The sequence below is a fragment of the Chionomys nivalis genome, chromosome 1, assembly GCF_950005125.1.
Source record: "Chionomys nivalis chromosome 1, mChiNiv1.1, whole genome shotgun sequence".
Classification (NCBI taxonomy): Eukaryota; Metazoa; Chordata; class Mammalia; order Rodentia; family Cricetidae; genus Chionomys; species Chionomys nivalis.
This window is the reverse complement of record NC_080086.1, coordinates 156,466,186-156,488,270: the sequence shown is the minus strand read 5'-3', so window position 1 is coordinate 156,488,270 and position 22,085 is coordinate 156,466,186. Positions and strand designations below refer to the sequence as shown.

The window sequence follows — 22,085 nt, the reverse complement described above, 5'->3', positions numbered from 1 at the left end:
TTCACACCTGTATCAAACTAGGTAAAATTTGATAGTTAAAAACTAAACTAGCTAAAGCCTAGGTTTTCAAAAAAATTTATGGCCAAAGAAGAATTAATAAACTAGGTTTCTTCAGGCTGTGAAATAGGTTTTCAGAGATACCCAGGGCAGCTGTGTGGGTATCATTTCCTTTTTCAGATGATGCCAGAGAAACCCAACCATTCTTGGAGAAGTCTGAGAGGCCAATAGGGAAGGCTGATTTGCCCAGCTATTGGCATATGCCTCCCCGGAAGTCCATATCACCAGAGTGAGAAGGCAGAGGACGGACTGAAGGAAAAATCAGATGCCTTGGCCATGATTTTTGGAGTCTGAGAGATACAAAGCCCAACTGAACCACATAATCCTGGCATAAACCTATGCAATTTCAAGATGAAAATAGACAGAGTTGTTGGCAATGGGAGTGGCCTTCCTTTTCAGAGTTCTGTGGAAAAAACGATGTAGGCTGTGCTTTATGGGGCATATGTAGAACATGTGATACAATGCCAGTCAGCAAAGAAACTTGCTTTCATGAAGATCTAAGTTTAGGTACCCAGCACTAGGGAAGAGAGACAGGCAATAGTTCAGGGTTTGCTGGCCAGCCAGACTTGACCAAGTTCCAAGCCAGTAGGTGACAATGTCTCAAAAAATTGAGGTGGATGTGGTCTCAAAAACTACATCTAAGATTGTTCTCTGGCCACTAAATTTATGTGCATACATGTGCATTCAAACACACATGAACCTGAACATATACATATACAATTATGTACTCACATGAAAATATTTCTCTGAAAGTCCACCCAGCCATAGTCAAGGGCCAGTGAGTCATAAAATAGGATGTGAGTAAGCATAGATAGGACAGATGGCCAGGTGCTTGTGAGATTCCAAAGTCTGCACCTGTTTGTTTCTTGAAAACATAGAGAAAAAAAAAAACATTGAGGAAAAACCAGGTTACTCACCCTGTGTTTGAAAGATATTCACAGCCAAGATAAGGAAATACTTTCTCAACAACTAGGTTTTCAGATGCTAGGCATAGACCATGACTTGCTAGATATTCAGAGATACAGAAATGGGAAGAAGTCTACTTGTCAAGTATCCCCTCTTGAAAAAAATCATTGATCTTCTATTGTATTCATAATTTTGCATTCTTCCAGAATGGCATATGATTGGAATCATGTGATCAAATTGGAATATTTCACTAAGGAACATGTTTTTTAAGTAACCATCATCTTTGTCATTGTCTTAATACTTTTTAACACTCTATAATATGTTACTGTCAAGATGTACCACTGAATCACCTAATTAAAGCTCTATTTGTTGCCTCTACATTTGGGCAAAGAGGGAAAAAAAGTATCCCCTCTTGCCATGAGTTACAAAAACACAAGCAACTCTTGCATAGATAAGAATGTAAATATGAATAGACAGACTAAACCATACGTAATTCAAAGCTGTCTTCCATCCAGCGAGACAACTTTCCTACAGAATAAAAATGATATGTTTCTGTGCCACTTAAAGAAAGCCAGTTGAAATTCTTTAAAGACAACTTGAGAAATGTCAACATGCATCTTCTCTTCAAGTTCAGAGTGTTTGAGGTTTCTATGTTTCTTTTAGCTCAGCTACTAAACGGTAGAGGATAGAAAACCAGGCATTGTTTTATTCCTAACCAAGTACCTGAAAGCTGAGGGGAAGTTAAGTAGATCATTTTCCCGACACATGCTCATTACTGTTCTTCTGGAAAAACTCTATAGGGCCAGGAGGTCCTATCCTGCTCACACCACAAAGTACCTCAAAAAACCTCTCCTCAAAGAACCACACTCATGAAAAGTAGACCCAACATTCACGATTTTTCTGCACATAGAAGTATGACAAACGTGTTCCAATAATGACCACTTACTGTTCTAGAATTAAAACCATAAAAGTAGAATCAAAGACCCTAATCATATGACATCTAAGTAGAAAAAAATATGGCCCAAGTAAATTAATCAACTTTCTTTTATAGAGAGCAACCATAGACTTAACTTTAAGATATAAGTTTTGTACCTCCTTTGCCATATTAATCAGATTTTGATCTCTTATTAAATATTACTTTCAAAGGAAATAAAACATTAATTAAAGTTTCACTTCCAGGAGTAAATGCTTCAAATTTATTCAAGGACTTCCATATAAGAAAGGCTTTCTTTCTCATCTTTCCCCATTGATAGCAAGCTCATTCTGATGTCTTTAGAATTATGCCTTGTTAATGTCTGCATTTGTTTGTGCATTTATCCAATCACAAGATACATTAAGCAAACTACTTTTAATTAGCTACTTGTGTTTATTTGATAAAGTTTTATGAAATATCATGTCTGTCCTCAAGGAGCTTGAATTCCAGAAAGGCAAATCAGAGAGGACCATTTTGCATAAAGTCTCAAAATGATGACAGGGGCTTTCTCTAAGAGTCTAAATGAGACACATAATTGTCTAGCATTTATAAAAGGTCTCCTCTATTCCCACTGAAAAGAAAGAATTGAGTCTGTAATTACTTTCATTCCATAGGGGACATAGGCACAGATTCTAACAATCTAGTTGTGACAGTTGTTTTCTTAATTGCTCTAATTGCTTTATGGGAACATTTATAGCATTGAGGAAGGTTCAAAAGTCAGTGGTGACTGAGGACATTATTGGAAGTACTGAGAAAGTTTTACTTTGTTGTGTAATAGAGGTTCTGTTGTTTTCATCTCGTGATGATTCAGCTATGCTGCAATAGCTCTTCTGTGATAGACAAGCAGAGGTCTTGCCTACCAACGCATAAGGACCATAGAGGAACTGGCAGTGCTGCTTTGTCTTGGGATGGTAAGGCATCCCCGAGGAATAGAGTTGCCTCTGCCCAACTTCCTCATCTCAAAGATGCTCAGAAACGTTATTCCCTCATCTCACACATTTCACAGAGATCTAGTCTGAGAAAAACAAAATCACAACCAATTTAATTAAAATATTTAATTGTATTTTATTTTCAATTCTAGAATTAGGCAGCATCTTATCCTGTATTCTACAAAACAGAATGAATGGACCAATGAGCTCAACAGAGGGGATTGGCTTTATAGGCAGGAAAGAGCAAAAGAAGGCAGAAACTAACAGAAAGCATATGGGTCATTGCAAAAGCATCCTGTACAGGATTAAAATGGAGAGGGCTTCCTTAGAATGTTGGCTCAGAGGCATGCCTCCCCCTATTGGTGCCTGGGAATCTCCTCTTCTCTAGAAAATTGGCCAGTATTAACATTCAGTTTGATTCTATGTCAGTTGGCACGAGTGAGTCCATCCATGTTAGTACAGCCTGATCTGCTGCAGCCTTTGTCCAAACAACGGTCTCCCATGTATTTGTTTAGCAGTTGCTCCTGCTGAGAGGATGTGAAAATAGTTTCACATCATTCTCTTTGAGGCTACCCAAACCTCCCTACAAGCTTCTCTAAGGAAAGTCCTTTCTCTCTGCTGGGACTTGCAGGTCAGACCTCTAGAATGGGAACTCTCATAACATCTGATAAGAAAAAAATTCTCTACAGCGTTTTCCTTTTGTATAATGTTTTACTTTTGTGTTTTCACTGAGCTGAGGGGAAGACTGAGCTGCCCAGAGGCTTGCTTTCTGTCTCAGCAGGCAGGGTACGGGCAGCAGAGTACAACTGAAATTCTCAGGAAACTGTACTGAAGTAGAAAGTTCTAGAATGGACCCAGAGACTCAATTTGACTTTTGTAACTAACAAATCTGATAAACCATGCAAGAGTCTGAGTCAGGGCCCCTCTGAGATGCATGTACAAGCCTGCTACCACACGTAATTAGTGTATGTGCTACCGTGATAAACAGTACTTAGTGTCTCCCTAAATTAAATTGACCTCGATCTCTAACGGTCATTGATTCCAACAAAATCATGTTTGCATACAAAAATTGATAAGAATAAAAAGCTTCATGCAAAGTTCTAAGAAGAAACATCAGGTAGATGTTTTGAGCAGTGGTTCTCAACCTTCCCAATACTGGGACCCTTTTATATAGTTCCCTGTGTTGTAGTGACTCTCAACCATAAATTATTTTTGTTGCTACTTCATAACTGTGATTTTGTTACTGTTATGAATCGTAATATAAATATCTGTGTTTTCTGATGGCCTTAGATGACCCCTGTGAAAGGGTCATTTAACCCCCAAAGGGGTCACAACCCCCAGGTTGAGAACTGCTGCTTTTGAGAAACACCCTCCAGCTCTCAGGGCAGGTGCTGCAAAATCACATCAGAAACTGTGCTAATTTAGCTGCTTACTGCTGTCTGTGAATTTTTTTTTCCATAGGCAATAAGGTATCTATTGTTTTTCAGTCGTACATTTCATCTGTGTCTCTCTGAAACTTTAAATTTGTGGCGTTCTACTCAGATATTTGACCATAATAGGAACAGAAGGTAGCTTTTTCATGTTATCTAAGGTGATGGATTTTTAGTGTTTGGGTTTTTTTTTCTGATTTATCAAGAATAACAGTTTTATGACAGTTAGCTATACCACAAGAAAACATCAATATATCAGTCCAAACTGGTTCCTTTGCGCATAAAGCAGACCTAGTACTCACTGGTATGGTATATTATGGCATAGGCACAAGTGTATGTAAAATTTTACAAGCATTCTTGAACTTAGGACATTGTTTGTAGCTTCAATATGTAAGATTAGTTGAGTGAATCTTGAGAGATCTGCTTTCATCTAGAAATAAGTTTTATATGATAAAGTCTTCTAATTGACATGGAGGGTTGTTTATTTGCTTATTTTTTATTGTTTTCATTTTTTCTGGTTTTTTTAAGAAACTCTCAGAATGAGAAACAAATAGACTAGACTTTAATCTGAACTATCCTTTATGAACTGGTGATTGTGGCCAACATAAATTCTGTTTCTTTGTTTGTTTTTGTTTGTTTGTTTGTTTTTTAGTATTATGCATTCTGGTAACTTTTAATTTTTTTTATTTATTTTATTTATTTATTTATTAAAGATTTCTGCCTTCTCCCCACCACCACCTCCCATTTCTCTCCCCCTCCCCAAATCAAGTCCGCCTCCCTCATCAGCCCGAAGAGCAATCAGGGTTCCCTGCCCTGTGGGAAGTCCAAGGACCACCCACCTCCATCCAGGTCTAGTAAGGTGAGCATCCAAACTGCCTAGGATCCCACAAAGCCAGTACGTGCAGTAGGATCAAAAACCCATTGCCATTGTTCTTGAGTTCTCAGTAGTCCTCATTGTCCACTATGTTCAGCGAGTCCGGTTTTATCCCATGCTTTTTCAGACCCAGGAGAGCTGGCCTTGGTGAGTTCCCGATAGAACATCCCCATTGTCTCAGTGTGTGGGTGCACCCCTCGCGGTCCTGAGTTCCTTGCTCGTGCTCTCTCTCCTTCTGTTCCTGATTTGGACCTTGAGATTTCAGTCCGGTGCTCCAATGTGGGTCTCTGCCTCTGTCTCCTTTCGTCGCCTGATGAAGGTTAATATTCAGGAGGATGCCTATATGTTTTTCTTTGAGTTCACCTTCTTGTTTAGTTTCTCTAGGATCACGAATTATAGGTTCAGTGTCCTTTATTTATGGCTAGAAACCAAATATGAGTGAGTACATCCCATGTTCCTCTTTTTGGGTCTGTCTTACCTCACTCAGGATAGTGTTTTCTATTTCCGTCCATTTGCATGCAAAATTCAAGAAGTCATTGTTTTTTACTGCTGAGTAGTACTCTAATATGTATATATTCTGTACTTTCTTCATCCATTCTTCCATTGAAGGGCATCTAGGTTGTTTCCAGGTTCTGGCTATTACAAACAATGCTGCTATGAACATAGTTGAGCATACACTTTTGTTGTATGATAGGGAATCTCTTGGGTATATTTCCAAGAATGGTATTGCTGGGTCCAGGGGTAGATTGATCCCGAATTTCCTGAGAAATCGCCACACTGCTTTCCAAAGTGGTTGCACAAGTTTGCATTCCCACCAGCAATGGATGAGTGTACCCCTTTCTCCACAACTTCTCCAGCAAAGGCTATCATTGGTGTTTTTTATTTTAGCCATTCTGACAGGTGTAAGATGGTATCTTAAAGTTGTCTTTATTTGCATTTCCCTGATCCCTAAGGAAGTTGACCATGATCTTAAGTGTCTTTTGGCCATTTGAACTTCTTCTGTTGAGAATTCTCTGTTCAGCTCAGTGCCCCATTTTATAATTGGGTTGATTAGCCTTTTACGGTCTAGATTCTTGAGTTCTTTATATATTTTGGAGATCAGATCTTTGTCAGTTGTGGGGTTGGTGAAGATCTTCTCCCAGTCAGTGGGTTGCCGTTTTGTCTTAGTGACAGTGTCCTTTGCTTTACAGAAGCTTCTCAGTCTCAGGAGGTCCCATTTATTCAGAGGCCCTTAATGTCTGTGCTGCTGGGGTTATACATAGGAAGTGGTCTCCTGTGCCCATGTGTTGTAGAGTACTTCCCACTTTCTCTTCTATCAGATTCAGTGTGTTCGGACTGATATTGAGGTCTTTAATCCATTTGGACTTGAGTTTTGTGCATGGTGATAGATATGGATCTATTTTCATTCTTCTACAGATTGACATCCAGTTTTGCCAGCACAATTTGTTGAAGGTGCTCTCTTTTTTCCATTGTATACTTTTAGCTCCTTTATCGAAAATCAGGTGTTCATAGGTTTGTGGGTTAAAGTCAGGGTATTCAATTCGATTCCATTGGTCGACTTCTCTGTTTTTATGCCAATACCAAGCTGTTTTCAATACTGTAGCTCTGTAATAGAGTTTGAAGTCAGGGATGGTAATGCTTCCAGACGATCCTTTATTGTATAAGATTGTTTTGGCTATCCTGGGTTTTTGTTTTTCCATATAAAGTTGATTATTGTCTTCTCCAGATCCGTGAAGTATTTTGATGGAATTTTGATGGGGATTGCATTGAATCTATAGATTGCTTTTGGTAGAATTGTCATTTTTACTATGTTGATCCTCCCAATCCAAGAGCAAGGGAGATCCTTCCATTTTCTGGTGTCCTCTTCAATTTCTTTCTTCAAAGACTTAAAGTTCTTGTCAAATAGATCTTTCACTTCCTTGGTCAGAGTTAACCCAAGATATTTTATGCTATTTGTGGCTATCATGAAAGGTGATGCTCCTCTGTTTTCCCTCTCTGCTTCTTTATCCTTAGTGTATAGGAAGGCAACTGATTTTTTGGAGTTGATCTTGTATCCTGCCACATTACTAAAGGTGTTTATCAGCTGTAGGAGTTCTTTGGTAGAGTTTTTGGGGTCGCTTAAGGATACTATCATATCATCTGCAAATAACGAAAGCTTAACTTCTTCCTTTCCAATACGAATCTTGTTTGTCGATCTTGTTGATTTTCTCCAAGAACCCTTGATCCCCTTATGTTTTCTTATTGCTATTGCTAGATCTTCAAACACTATATTGAAGAGGTATGGAGAGAGTGGACATCCTTGTCGTGTTCCTGATTTTAGTGGGATGGCTTTGAGTTTTTCTCTGTTTAATAAATGTTAGCTGTCGGCTTGCTGTAAATAGCTTTTATTATATTTAGGTATGACCCTTGTATCCCTAATCTCTTCAACCTTTATCATAAAAGGGTGTTGAATTTTGTCGAATGCTTTTTCAGCATCTAATGAAATGATCATATGGGTTTTTCTTTCAGTTTATTTATATGATGGATTACATTGATAGATTTGCGTATGTTAAACCAGCCCTGCATCTCTGGGATGAAGCCTACTTGATCATAATGGATAACTTTTCTAATGTGTTCTTGGATTCAGTTTGCCAGTATTTTATTGAGAATTTTTGCATCAATGTTCATGAGTGAGATTGGCCTGTAATTCTCTTTCTTGGTTGGGTCTTTGTGTGGTTTTGGTATAAGGGTAACTGTAGCTTCATAAAAGGAATTTGGCAATGACTCTTCTGTTTCTATATTGTGAAATACATTAAGGAGTATTGGTATTAGCTCTTCTTGGAGGTTATGGTAGAATTCTGCATTGAAACCATCTGGTCCTGGGCTTTTTTTGGCAGGGAGATTTTTGATAACAGCTTCTAGTTCTTCATGACTAACAGGTCTATTTAGATCATTCACCTGGTCTTGGTTTAGCTTTGGTATATGGTACTTATCTAAAAAAATGTCCATTTCTTTTGCATTTTCCAGTTTTGTGGCATACCGGCTTTTGTAGTAAGATCTAATGATTCTCTGAATTTCCTCTGTGTCTGTGTGGTTATGTCCCCCTTTTCATTTCTGATCTTATTTATTTGTGTGTTCTTTCTCTGTCATTTAATTAGCTTGGATAGGGGTTTGTCGATCTTGTTGATTTTCTCCAAGAACCAACTTTTTGTTTCATTGATTCTTTGGACTGTTTTCTGTGTCTCTATTTTGTTGATTTCCGCCCTCAGTTTGATTATTTCCAGTCTTCTACTCCTCCTGGGCGTGTCTGATTCTTTTTTTTCTAGAGCTTTCAGGTGTGCTGTTAAGTCCCCAATGTACACTTTCTCCATTTTCTTTAAGTGGGCACTTAGTGCTATGAACTTTCCTCTTAGCACTGCTTTCATCGTGTCCCATAGATTTGAGTATGTTGTCTCTTTATTTTCATTAAATTCAAGGAAGACTTTAATTTCTTTCTTAATTTCTTCCTTGACCCAGATGTGGTTCAGTAGTTGACTGTTCAGTTTCCATGAGTTTTTCGGCTTTCTGGGGGTAGCATTGTTGTTGCCTTCTAACTTTAGTCCATGGTGATCTGATAAGACACAGGTGGACACTGATATTTTTTTGTATCTGTGGAGGTTTCCTTTGTTTCCGAGTATGTGGTCAATTTTTGAGAAGGTTCCATGAGCTGCAGAGAAGAAGGTATATTCTTTCCTATTTGGGTGGAGTGTTCTATAGATGTCTGTTAAGTCCATTTGCTTCATTACCTCCAACAATTCTCTTAATTCTTTATTAGGTTTCTGTCTGATTGACCTGTCCATTGGTGAGAGAGGTGTGTTGAAGTCTCCTACTACTAGTGTGTGTGGTTTGATGTCTGCCTTGAGTTCTAGTAATATTTCTTTTATGTAAGTGGGTGCCTTTATATTAGGGGCATAGATATTTAGGATTGAGACTTCATCCTGATGAATTGTTCCTGTTATGAGTAGAAAATGTCCCTCTCCATCTCTTCTGATTGATTTTAGTTTGAAGTCAGTTTTGTTAGAAATTAAAATGGCCACACCTGCTTTTTTCTTAGGACCATTTGCTTGAAACACCTTTTGCCAACCCTTTACTCTGAGTAGATGCCTGTCTTTGTGGTTGAGATGTGTTTCTTGCAAACAGCAGAATGTTGGATCCTGTTTTCGTATCTAATCTCTTAGCCTGTGCCTTTCTATAGGTGAAATGAGACCATTAATATTAAGTGATATTAATGACCAGTGATTGTTTACTCCGGTTATTCTTATTGTTTTTGGTAGTAGAGTTTGTGTGTCTCCCTTCTTTGAGTTGTGCTGTTGAGGGTCGCTAGATGCCTGAGTTATTGTAAGCAGTGTTGGCAATGTTGGATTCCTTGGGTTGTGATTTTCCTTCTATTACTTTCTGTAAGGCTGGATTTGTGGCTACAAATTGTTTAAATTTGTTCTTATCCTGGAATGTCTTGTTTTCTCCATTGATAGTGAACAATAGCTTGGCTGGGTATAGTAGTTTGGGTTTGCATCCATGGTCTCTTAGTTTCTGCAGTACCTCTGTCCAGGACCTTCTGGCTTTCATGGTTTCCATAGAGAAGTCAGGTGTAAGTCTGATCGGTTTACCTTTATAAGTTATTTGCCCTTTTTCCTTTGCAACTCTTAATATTCTTTCTTTAACCTGTATATTTTGTGTTTTGATTATTATATGGTGAGGGGATGTTTTTCTTTGATCCAGTCTGTTTGGTGTTCTGTATGCTTCTTGAATATTCAAAGGAATATCTTTCTTTATGTTGGGAAAGTTTTCTTCCATAATTTTGTTAAAAATATTTTCTGGGCCTTTGCGCTGTGACTCTTCTCCTTCTTCTATTCCTATTATTCTTAGGTTTGGTCTTTTTATTGTGTCCCATATTTCCTGAATGTTTTGTGATGAGAATTTGTTGGCTTTGCTGTTTTCTTTGATCAGTGTGTTTATTTTCTCTATGGTGTCCTCAGAATCTGAGATTCTTTCCTCTATCTCTTGTATTCTATTGATTATGCTTGTTTCTGTAGACTCTGCTCGTTGACCTAGACTTTCCATATCCAGCTGGCCCTCAGTTTGTGTTTTCTTCCTTGCTTCCATTTCAGTTTTCAATTCTTGAACTGTTTCCATTACCTGTTTGATCATTTTTTCTTGGTTTCCCAGGGTATCATGTACATATTTACTCATTTCTTCAAACTTTTTGTTATACTTCTCATCCATTTCTATAAGGGCATTTTTTACATGTTGTTTAAGGAACTCTATTGCTTTCATAAAGTCAGTTTTTCCCACTTCTTCTGTGTTAGGGTGTTCACGTCCTTCTGTTGTTTTCATGTTGTTTTTCAGATTGTTGGGTGAATTCTTGCCTTAGCACCTGCCCATCTCCTCCTATTGATGCTATCTAGTGGGTCTTTTTAAACCAGATCAGGTTTCCCTGCTGGCCATGGGCTTAAGAAATGCCCTCGCTCTGTTTCCTGGCTCCTTTGGCGGGCCAAGATCCCTCTCACCACTCAGAAGGGTCTTCAGGAACAGGATCAGGCTCCCGGTTTGCCAGGGACCTCGCCAACAAAAGGCCTACCTCTTTGGTTTAATTGTAGTGGGGCGATCTGCCCTCGGAGTTGCACGCCAGTCACCGTCGCCTGGTGTCTGCGCCGCGCCGGTCCCCACTGCCTGGTGTCTGCCCCAACATAAATTCTCTATTCCTCGTGCTTGTCAATGGTGTAGTGGTGATAGCACAGATTACAAAGAAACCCTAATAAAAATGATTTAAAATTTTCAGTTTCATTGACAATGATACAAAATTGATTGCACTGATGAAATTTGGCTTGTAAATCCCTATTATTCTCAATGGTAATCAGTTTCTAATAAAATAATTGAATGATGGCTAATTATAATATAACAATGCCCAAACTTCTGGAAACTGTGTTCAAAGATTTATTACATTCTATTTATTTAATTTATTTAACTAATTTAATACTTCATTTAAATAATTCAATCTATCAATTTAATTTATTTAAATCTTTTTGCAAAGATTTAAGTACTATGTTTCCAAGTTTATCCTGTGCTATTAAATTACATAGCAATTAAAATACTTCTAGGCTTTTGTTTTTTAAAAATTTTTATCTGGTGTTTTTAAATAGAATACCATGTTTCATTGCATCACTTATCATAGACACAGGCAAGGATCCTAAGCAACCTGAATTCTTATTATGCTCAGGTAGAAATGTAAATTGATATGCACTCTAGAGAAAACAGCCTGAAATTATTCACAAAAGTTAAGCAGACTTTATAACCCAGCATTTCTTGTTTTGTGTAAACATCCATCAATGCCAGTAGGTAATTCCATTAGAAGGATGCTCAGGGCAGATTTAGGTGCAATATCCAAACCCTGGAGTCCTCCCAGCTGACAACAGGAGAAGCCTCATTCCCATTGTTGAGTGATATTACATTTTCACTAGTGAAGCACAACATTTCATTTAGAGTACGACCCAAAGGATTTTGGATATTTGAATATTTTGAATTAAATAACAAATACCTTTAATGTTTGTATTGACTACAGGAAATGTATGGGATAGGTGCTTCTGGGTCACTAAAAGTGCTCCAAACTAAGATTTGAGTTGCAATTGCACAAGTAGATGTGTGAATCATACATGGATTACATATGCTTATGTAAAAGCCCATCCCATGATCAGTGCACACTTATTACACAATGTCATGGAGATTCCCCCTCTCAAAAGTCTTATGTCTTGTGTGTATGTGTGCACATGTACTTTACACGCTGAGCCATCTCCACAGCCCACGTCTCCTATTTACAAAATTATCAACTCTATCTTTCATAAGCTCAAAGAATTAAGCTCTAAGAGTTCACTCAGGGTGGCCTATTCTGCTCAGGAACCTGGTGTGTACCGAAGATACTACATGATGCATCCAGACACTGCAAAGTAAATCACAAAGTCACTTCTGGGTCAAACAAAAGCAGATTGCAAGAGGAATTTGGATTTTAGGATGTATTTTGTGGTGCAGCAGTTTAGCGATGCACCCTAAGCGGCATCAACTCATAAAGGACATTATTAGCACTATGTCCATGGGAATCATTTCTAACAGGCTGTCAAATTAAAGTGTGCAGTTAGGCTGCCTTCATTTATTGTTCCTTTAAGAGTAAATATCAAGTTTACTATCTAAGGCTTTGGTGTAGGAACATAGCTTAGTTGAAATGTCCTTACTGCATGAATATATGCCCCAGAATTTGGATAAGCAGTACCCACATAAAAATCTGGGCAGATTATCACATATCTAATTCCAATCCTGAGTAGGCTGAAACAGGGTTCCCGAGGCTTGCTGGTCATGCAGTCTATCTGAATCAGCAAGCTCCAAGTTCAGAGAGAGTCTGTCCCAGAAAATAATATGGAGATCAATGGAATAAGACACCTTGTTGAAAGGAGCTGTGGGCTGCGTTCTTGCTATACAGCTCCTGGCCGCCTGACTAGCTTATGCCCCAAAATAACAACACACAAACTGTATTCATATAAACACTGCTTGGCCCATTTCTATTAATGTGTGTAGCACCACAAGGTGCGCTTACCAGGAAAATTCTAGCCTCCATCCATCCTGGGTTGGAGCTTCATCGCCGCTGCCTTGGAGAGGAGAGTGGCATGGCGTCTGAGCTCACTTCCTCTTCCTCCCAGCATTCTGTTCTGTTTACTCCACCCACCTATGTTCTAACCTATCAGGCCAAGCAGTTTTTTTTTTATTAATTAACTAATGACCTTCCTCCATCAGCACCTAGTATGGACATTTGAATCTCAAATGCAGTTGCACACATGTGTGGGCATCCTTACATATAACATGCACATGCACATAAGAACACACACATAACTTTTCAAAAACAGAGCATTTTCTTCCTATTTGAAGTGACTTTAACTGTTTGAATTTCTGCTAAAGGAAAGTAAGTTTGCACAAAAGAAATCCTACTGGTGTAGGGGAGTAAAATATGGCCTTTAATCTAACCTAAATTTCCGTGCCAATGAGACACAATTACTTCTGGCAACACCACACTACTCCCGAGAGAACATTGAACACCAAAGACACTCCACTGGGAGCTTGTCTTCTTGGCAGAACTGGCCTTTGGGTTAAAAAAAAGCCCATACCTCAACTACTGACAAAGATACAAAATATCCATACATGGATAAAACAGGATTGTCTTATCTTGCCAAGACAGAGTAGGATAGTTCTAAGAAAGTTCCTTGCCTTTAGTAATGGTATGTCAGTTATGTTAGGCCTTAGCCAAAGTTGGTTGACTCAACATTGCAAACGAGACCTTGGGTGATTGCCCAGGTAGTCAGTTGTCTCTGTCAATTGTTGCACATTTTGGATATCTCTCATTTGTTAAGTAATATTAATTCCCTTCTCAGATCTTTGATGGAGTTAAAGATTAACTAATTGCAGTTACTCTCTACATTATTTAGACTCTTTAAAATAAAATGTTTAGTACATTTATTATTTGTTCCTATTGTATATAGTTGTATTTGGTTTTGCTCTGTCTTATTTAGACAAAAAGGGGAGATGTAGGGGAGACCCAACCAATCACCTTGCTTGTAGGGCGGGGTCCCCTGAGGATATATTTACTTATAAAGATTGTGGGCGTACTCCTCGCCTTCCCTTCTGTTTTCCTGTTCTCTGCTGGAACCCCGAGTTCTGTAAGTTTTTCCTAATTAAAGCTGAGTATTTTATTATAATTTCTGTCTGCCTTCATTTACGCCGCTACATACTGGCAGGTTTGAAGCCTGGTCACCAGGGGGAAAAATGTAAGAACAAGAACACTCAGGTGTAACAGTGTTTTCTGGACATGACAGGACACTAACAACAGTGTTCTGTTAGTTGCCTTTATAAGACCTGACCAAGATAAAGCCAGTCAACACTGTTAAATGGACATGACGGGCTCATGAGTCCTTACCTCTATTTGAGAAGCCATTGGCCATTAATGACTACTGGAATAGATGTAGTTTTTAATAAGGGTATATGTAGGAGGAGACATTTGTTCATTCCCGGTCACCCAGAACCAAAATAATCACACAGACACTGTATTACTTAAATCACTGTTTGACCCATTAGCTCTAACTTCTTATTGGCTAACTCTTACATCTTAGTTTAACCATTTCTAGTATTTTGTATATCAGCATGAGGTTGTGGCCTACCAGCAAAGTTTCAGCACATCTATCTCTGGCGGTGAATCCATGGAATCCCCTGACTCAGCCTTCCTTCTCCCAGCATTCAGTTCTATCTTCCCCACCTACCTATCAACAGGCCAATGCAATTTCTTTATTCATTAATGGTAATCACAGCACCTAGAGTGGACTCCAACATCACCTCCCCTTTTCTGTTTAAATAAAAATAAGGGTTTTAACTTTAACATAGTAAAATTACATATAACAAAACAGTTATCAAACAAGAATTACACTTACAATATTTATATCTATTTTATCTTTTATCATAACTAAGGAAAACTATAACTATAAATTCTTCAACTCCATCAAAGACTCCAGAAAAATATAACAAAAATATAACAAAGTAAACAGGAAGTACACTGCAAGCAACTTTCAAAATTCTAGAATTAAAAGAGACATCTCACTGCCTGGACAGTTACCCAAAGTTGTTCTGTACCATTGGGGCATCCATATTTAGCCTACTGGCCCATCGCATCTAGCAGACTTTTCCACAAAGCAGGAAATTTCAAAGGCAGTTCAGTCACTTTCTTCTGTATCCTGCAGAATGTCTCACAGACTCTTTCATGAAGCAGGAACACTGAAGGATCATCTCACCTTTAGGCAAGTTCAGCAGTCATCTCTCTGTGGGTCCTGAATGTTCAGCTAATCAGTCTAGGCAAGAGCAGTTTCTTGCCCAAATATCTAGCAAACTCCACAAGGAGCCTCTTCAATGCCCATCTTCCTCTTGAAGTAGCTTGGTGGTGCCAGGAGCAGATGTGTCTCATTGTCATGAAAAGTCCTAAGTTATTTAAACATTTTAAATGCCATATTCTGAAATTCTCTGAAAGATTTGAAGAATACCTATCTAACTGAAATATATCTTTATATATCTAGAAAACCTAACTAACATGACTACAATCTTGACTATTATAGACAGCTATCTATTAAGCTTTATTTCTTAATTATGCATTACATTTTTAATCAAGAGCAGAAATATAACAAAATTGACCTTAAATTTGTATTAATAAGCCAAGATCCATACCAATGCAAATCTCTATAGCACATTCCCCTTTAAACGCAAACAAACATTTATAGACAATATTTGAGAATATGGGCATAATTATTTCTCTCCAAACTGTTTCCTGCTGTTTATTGGGTGAAGTATTTTCTTTGTGGAGGTATTCACAGCAACCTTTCAGGGAGTCTTGTTCCATCATACTATACTGCTCTGGAAGCAATCCACAGGTTCTCATCTTCTGAGAAAACAAAAGAAAAACCTCTTTTCCAAAGCAACATATCCTTAACTCAAATTTTGGAATCAATATACCTTTATGTTGGTTTAACTTAGCAGTCCATACAATGAAATGTCTCTCTGTACTTAGCTCCTTCACAGCCAAAAAATTCAAAGAAAACACAATAATATACATAATCCAGACGCTCTGTGAATTTTCCATCTTTACGTGACTTATTTTTCTTTCTGTACTCTGTCTCTTTAAAGACTTACCTTTTAAAAAAAGCATTAACTTTATTTTATGACTATACTCTTTTTCTTCTTTCTTCCAAGCCTAGGTGCATTTATTCAACACTGACTTGTTTAGAGTTCTTTTTCCTCTAGATTTGTCTTTATTGCATATTTGTAATTCTTTAATGTACATGAGCACTTTTTAAAATGCTAAGCACTTCTTAAAACTTGAGTTGCACCATTAGTATGGCATATACAGTAATACCTGCTTGCTCCGCATAGTCCAGCATGGTGGAGCCACTTGTGCCTCTGAGCCGCACACACTGCCCCAGTTACAGGCACAAAGCTTGTCCATGCTGCCATCAGGCAGGTTTCAGCACGCTGCTCACAAACCCCATTCAAATACTTGGTCTCCCAAAAGAGGCAAAGGTCTCACTGGCAGTGTGGCCCAGAAAGCCAGCATTTTAAGACAGCTGTGGCTTTCTTGGTGCTAAAGCTGAATCAGGAACATCTCTCTTAAAGGACCTGCAGCAAGCTGCCAGCAAACAGCAAGAAGCTGTTTTAAACTCTGCATTTTTTTTTTGTCTAGAATTCCTTTTTATGCCTCTCAGGTTTTATGTGGATTTAGTTGGTCACATGGTGCCAATTGGTAGGAGGGGTGCTTATTTGTTCCCTGACACACAGAATCAAAATAATCACACAGAAACTGTATTATTTAAATCACTGCTTGTCCCATTAGCTCTAACTTCTTATTGGCTAACTCTTACATCTTAGTTTAACCCATTTCTAGTATTTAGTATATAACCACAAGATTGTGGCCTACCAACAAAGATTCAGTATGTCTATCTCTGGCAGTGAATCCATGGTGCCCCCTGACTTAGCCTTTCTTCTCCCAGCATTCAGTTCCATCTTCCCTGCATACCTAAGTTCTGCCCTATCAACAGGCAAATGCAATTTCTTTATTCATTAATGGTAATCACAACATACAGAAGGGACTCCCACATCAGGTATAGAACTTGGTAGGTCAGCCTCACTCTAGTAGATGGTCCCACACCCAAGAACATTATCAGCAGCACTGACTGGATTCAGTGGGTTATTTAAAAAAAAAAAAAAAAAAAAAAAAAAAAAAAAAAAAAAAAAAACATGAAATTGGAAGGGACATTAAAAATGTGGGTGGATCTGGGAGGAGTTATGGGGAAGAGAGGAGAATGTATATGATAAAATATGTTGCATGAATACAGGAAATTCTCAAACAATTGATAAAAAATTTAAGTAATTCAAAGTAGGTATGGAATCAAGTTAGAAGGTGGAAAAGTGCAGGATAAGTACAGGATAAACAGATGAACCTAGGCAGAAAACCAAACAAGGATCAAATCTCAGCTCCACTCCTCATTATCCATAGAGTTAAGTACTGATGGAGCACCTGCTCTATGCTGGATACATCCGTGAACTATTTCAGTGCTTCAAGTAAACAAGGAAAGACCAGAAAACAAAAGCTATTCCATATTTAGCTGATGCCCAGTAGGGAAGAAAGTCTCTGAAGAAATTACTTCAACAATTAAAGAGGCAAAGATTTTCAACAGGGATTTGTTTGGTCTATCATTCAGATGGCTTTGTTGAACTTTCCATTAACTTTAAATGTGAGCATCTGTGGGGTATGTGGTTTGGTCTACCTAAAATAGCCAATGGCTTATTAGGTATAGGTTCTGGAGACAGGGATGTCAGTACTATTTTCCATCAGATGACCATGCCAGCATTGCCTCTGAGCCACAGTCTGAGTGCTTACAGGGGAGGAGAGCAAACTCCATCTGTGATTTTACTCAGTATATTTCTGAAGCACAATTAAAAATGCCCTCATTGATCAGAGACAACAGAAACTATAATCCTAACACCGTCTCTCATGTTTTTCTGTCTCCCTGTGATTCAGGAGGAAGGATGCTGGCTTCTTATCCTACAAAGATCACCTGCCAGTAAGCCAGGTGGTGGTTGGAGATACTGACCGACAAGGCTCAGAAGCCAAGCTGAGCGTGGGTCCTCTGCGCTGCCAAGGAGACAGTAAGTTTGCCCAGCAGCTCTGACTTGCACTTTTTTTTATCACATTGAAATAATGTTTCCAGGCTGCTCAGAAGATGCTAGAAAACAGACTTTTTCTTAAAAAATATCACACAATGCAAGTGGGGCCCAATAGAGAGAAAGCCACATGGATCTTTATAGTAAAGAGGGTGTGTCTAATATTGAAGCCTCCATTCAGGCATAAGATGTGGATATCCATCTTTTTTTGTCTATTCCTATGTAATAAGTTTGACTACCTAAGCTTATGGTAACATAAATAGCAATGCTAATAGCATAAAAGTGCCACTCAACAGCTGGGATTCCGCTGTGTGCTGCTGTTAATGCCATTAGCATGACTATTTATATCACCATAAAACTGAGTTTATGGTGATATAAATAGTAGCATTATGGCTTAATGTATTATTGTAAACTTGGATTATGGCCATATAAAGTTTGACATTATGGCTATCAAACTCCATCATCATCAAAGCTTGATGGTCCTGTGAAAGGCAAAGATTGTTTCTATAACGATGTCCTGCTTTCAGGCTTAGGCACCAGAGAGGACTGGGGAGCTACTAGCGTGGACAGTGGGAGGCAAGAGAGTCAGCATTATGGTCCCACCTAATTAAGGGCACTATTCAGATTTAATGTTGTTTGATACCCTTCGGTGTACTTTATGTGCGCTGGGAGGGTAGCAGGGAAAGGTTGCTATGGGGATTCAGCAATGAGCATCCTGGGCATCATTTCCCTCTATTTCCTGCACGTGTGATTCAGGGAACACTCCTGGGAATTCTGTGCTTTTTGGTTGTATACTAGGCAAAGGGAGACCTAGATTCTACTCCCTCAATAACTGGCTCACTCAAAGACCCCAAGCAAGCCTCTCTATTTTATCAGCTGTGGTAATGAGAATGCCACCTGTGTTCCAATGCCTCCTGGGAAGGCCATAAAGGTTTTTACTGCCTGGGATTGAATTCCTACTAGCAAAAGATTATGTGAGGTGGAATATTCTTTACAACTTCTGTAAATCAATGAAGAATTAAGCCTATTCAATAATAGATTCTTGCAACCACTCAAAAAAATGTAAGGATGCGCTCTTAGCAGTTTACTGCTTAGCTAATTGAGACTGTCAGCAGTTAAACAAGGGGATGTCCCTAACATAACACAAAGAAAAGGGGAGGTGTTTGGACTGATCTTTCTCTTTTTACACTGGGGAAAAAATGGTATCTACAGAACTGAGATTGGTCAAAAGGTCTTTATGAAGCCTTGGCTATAAACAGTAAAACTTCATTTGTGTATCCAGACTTGGTAGAAATGCACAAAAAGATACTTGGTTGCAGCTCATTAAGAAAAGATACTGACACAGAACAGTAAACAATAGGAATATTAAATAAATATGCTAAGAAAGGGACTATCATGTTCTTTACAGTATTGTAGACTGAAAGTCAGTTTTATGTCATAATTACTTATTAATATATAAGATAAAATACCTTTGGCTTATCAATTATAATTCTGAATTTCACTTTGAATTAGAGAAAAATTCTCATTCAGTGGTTGATTGGCTTACTTTCAAGGGAAGTTTATACGCAAAAGTATATTATTTTTATACTTAATATATTATTTTTAGCTAATATGATATTGATGTTCCCTAATCAATAAACTAGGCTCAGGAAGAATTTATCATGGGTTTGCTTTTTATGCAGCACTTCACTAAGTGATCTGGAAATAGGAAAAGGTAGTTCAGAAGTGCATGAGAAATTTGCATGAAAAAGTATTAGAAGATATAGATACTTTATCATTGTACTGACTAGTTTATTGCTAACCTGACACGATCTAGAGTCATCAGAGAGGAAGAAACCTCAGTTGAGGAAATGCCTCCTTGAGGTCCAATCATAAGGCATTTCTCAATTACTGATCAATGTGGGAGGCCCCAGCCCATGATGGGCAGTGCCATTCTTAGACTGAACGTCTGGGGTTCTAAAAGAAAAAGGCTGAGCAAACCATGAGGAGCAAGTCAGTAAGCAGCACTGCTTCGTGGCCTCTGCATCAGCCCATGCCTCCGTGATCTTGCCCTGTTTGAGTTCCTGACATGGTTTCCTTCAATGCTGAATAGCAATGTGGAAATGTAAGCCCAATCACCGCTTTTCTCTCCAACTTGCTTTAGGGTCATAGTGTTTTGCTACAGCAATAGAAACCCTAACTGGGACAATTATTTAATGTTAAGTTTTCTGATATAATATTATTGTAACTAATTTCTCAAGAAAGGAGTAATAGAACATGCAGTTAAGATAGGCATGTGTGTGTGTGGTGTGTGTGGTATATGTGTATGTGTGTGTTGTGTGTGTGAAAAAGAGACAGCAAATCAGCAAGAGAGACTAATTCTGGGATTCTGGAATATCTTCCTCTAGCACTGTCCATTTATTTTTGAGGCAAGGTCTCTCACTGGACCTGGCACTCACTATTTTGGCTGGTCTAGCTGACCAATGAGCCTCAGGAATCTAACTGTCTATGATCTCCACATGGGGGTCACAGTATACAGAACCATGCCCTATCTTTTAAAATGGGTTTTAGAGATCTAAACTCAGGCCCCTTTGCTTTCTTAGCAAGCACTTTATCTACTGAGGCATCTCCCCACATAGACTCCATATTAATAAAAGTCAGAAAATAAGGAAAGCATGATGATAAATGTTCACTTAAGTTTCTAAGTCAAGATTGTTTTCAGACGCATTATTAGGACTGTATTAGTCAGAGTTCTTGAAGGGAAAAGAAATGATAGAATGATAAATAATAGTACAAACACACACACACACACACACACTTACAGAGAGAGGCAGTTTGTAAGGTTAGCTTAAAGTCTGTGAGTAGGCCAGTAATGGCTGTCTCCTGGTGGAAAAGCCAAGAATTGAGTGTTTGTTCAGTCCATGAGGCTGGATGCCCTATCTGGACTTTAGATGACAATGGAATATTGGAGAAGAAAGTTCTAACACTTTTAGGAATGACTCAGCAGAAGGACAGATGAACTCGCCAGTGAGAGTGAGGGAAAGCAGGCAAAAAGCAAAAGCTTCCTTCTCCCTGTGTTTGTATGTAGGGTGATGTTGTAATAGGAGCGGCGGGCTAAATTCCTGGCACCCGGCCGCCCACACGGCTAGCTTTATGCCCCGAAATAATTACACGGAAACTGTATTCTTTTAAACACTGCTTGGCCCATTAGTTTTAACCTCTTTTTGGCTAGCTCTTACATATTGATCCAACCCTTTTCTAATAGTCTGTGTAGCACCACGAGCTGGCTTACCAAGAAAGATCTTAACCTGCGTCTGTCTGGAGTGGGAGAATCATGGTGACTGCCTGACTTGGCTCTTTCTCCCAGCATTCTGTTCTGTTTACTCCGCCTATCCAAATTCTTCCCTATCAGGCCAAGCAGTCTTCTTTATTAATTAACCAAAGAAAGCAACAGATAGATAAAGAAGTCACTCCCACATCATTGTGACACCAGAAGGCGTGCCCCAGATTTATCGTGGGTCTTCTGAGCACAAATCATCTAACCTAGAAATCCCTCTCATGTGTGGTGTCCTGATGCTTGGGTTTCGGTTAGCTTCAAATGTAGTCAGACTGACAATCAAGAGAAGACATCACAAGGACCCACTATTTATGAAAATAGCTATCTCATCGGTGAACAATGAACAATCTTGGTATAGGGCTCTCATGTGTGGTGTCCTGATGCTTGGGTTTCGGTTAGCTTCAAATGTAGTCAGACTGACAATCAAGAGAAGACATCACAAGGACCCACTATTTATGAAAATAGCTATCTCATCGGTGAACAATGAACAATCTTGGTATAGGGAGGATAATATAGATTCAGAGAGATGCTTTTAAATCATATTTCACCTAATATTTATGAAAATGCAATGATAGCTGAAATTATGTGGAATACTTTGTATTTGTGAGAGAAAGGCATTTATCTTCCTTTTCCCCAGGAAACTGAGAATGTGTTGGATGAACTTGCCCTGCCCAGAGCTGTCAGCAACGAGCAGTTAGCAGACCCAATTGCCTGTTAAGAACATTCTCGCATGGGTACAGTTCCAGTGAAAGATTCCATGTGGACATACTCCATGTGGACAGTACTTCCCAGGTTTTACACTTGCCTTGGACAATTGCAGCTCGTGTGCAGTGCATAAGGCAAACAG

The 22,085-nt window shown here is 38.7% G+C and overlaps 1 protein-coding gene across 1 annotated transcript in view; it reads left to right on the top strand.

Annotated features, from left to right (window-relative positions):
- Cntnap2 (contactin associated protein 2) overlaps nt 1-22,085 on the top strand; it is a 2,085,894-nt gene that overhangs the window by 1,627,576 nt on the left and 436,233 nt on the right. The window contains exon 15 of the mRNA XM_057766295.1: nt 17,780-17,907. Within this exon, the coding sequence (XP_057622278.1) occupies nt 17,780-17,907 (128 nt within the window). The remainder of the gene's footprint in view (nt 1-17,779; nt 17,908-22,085) is intronic.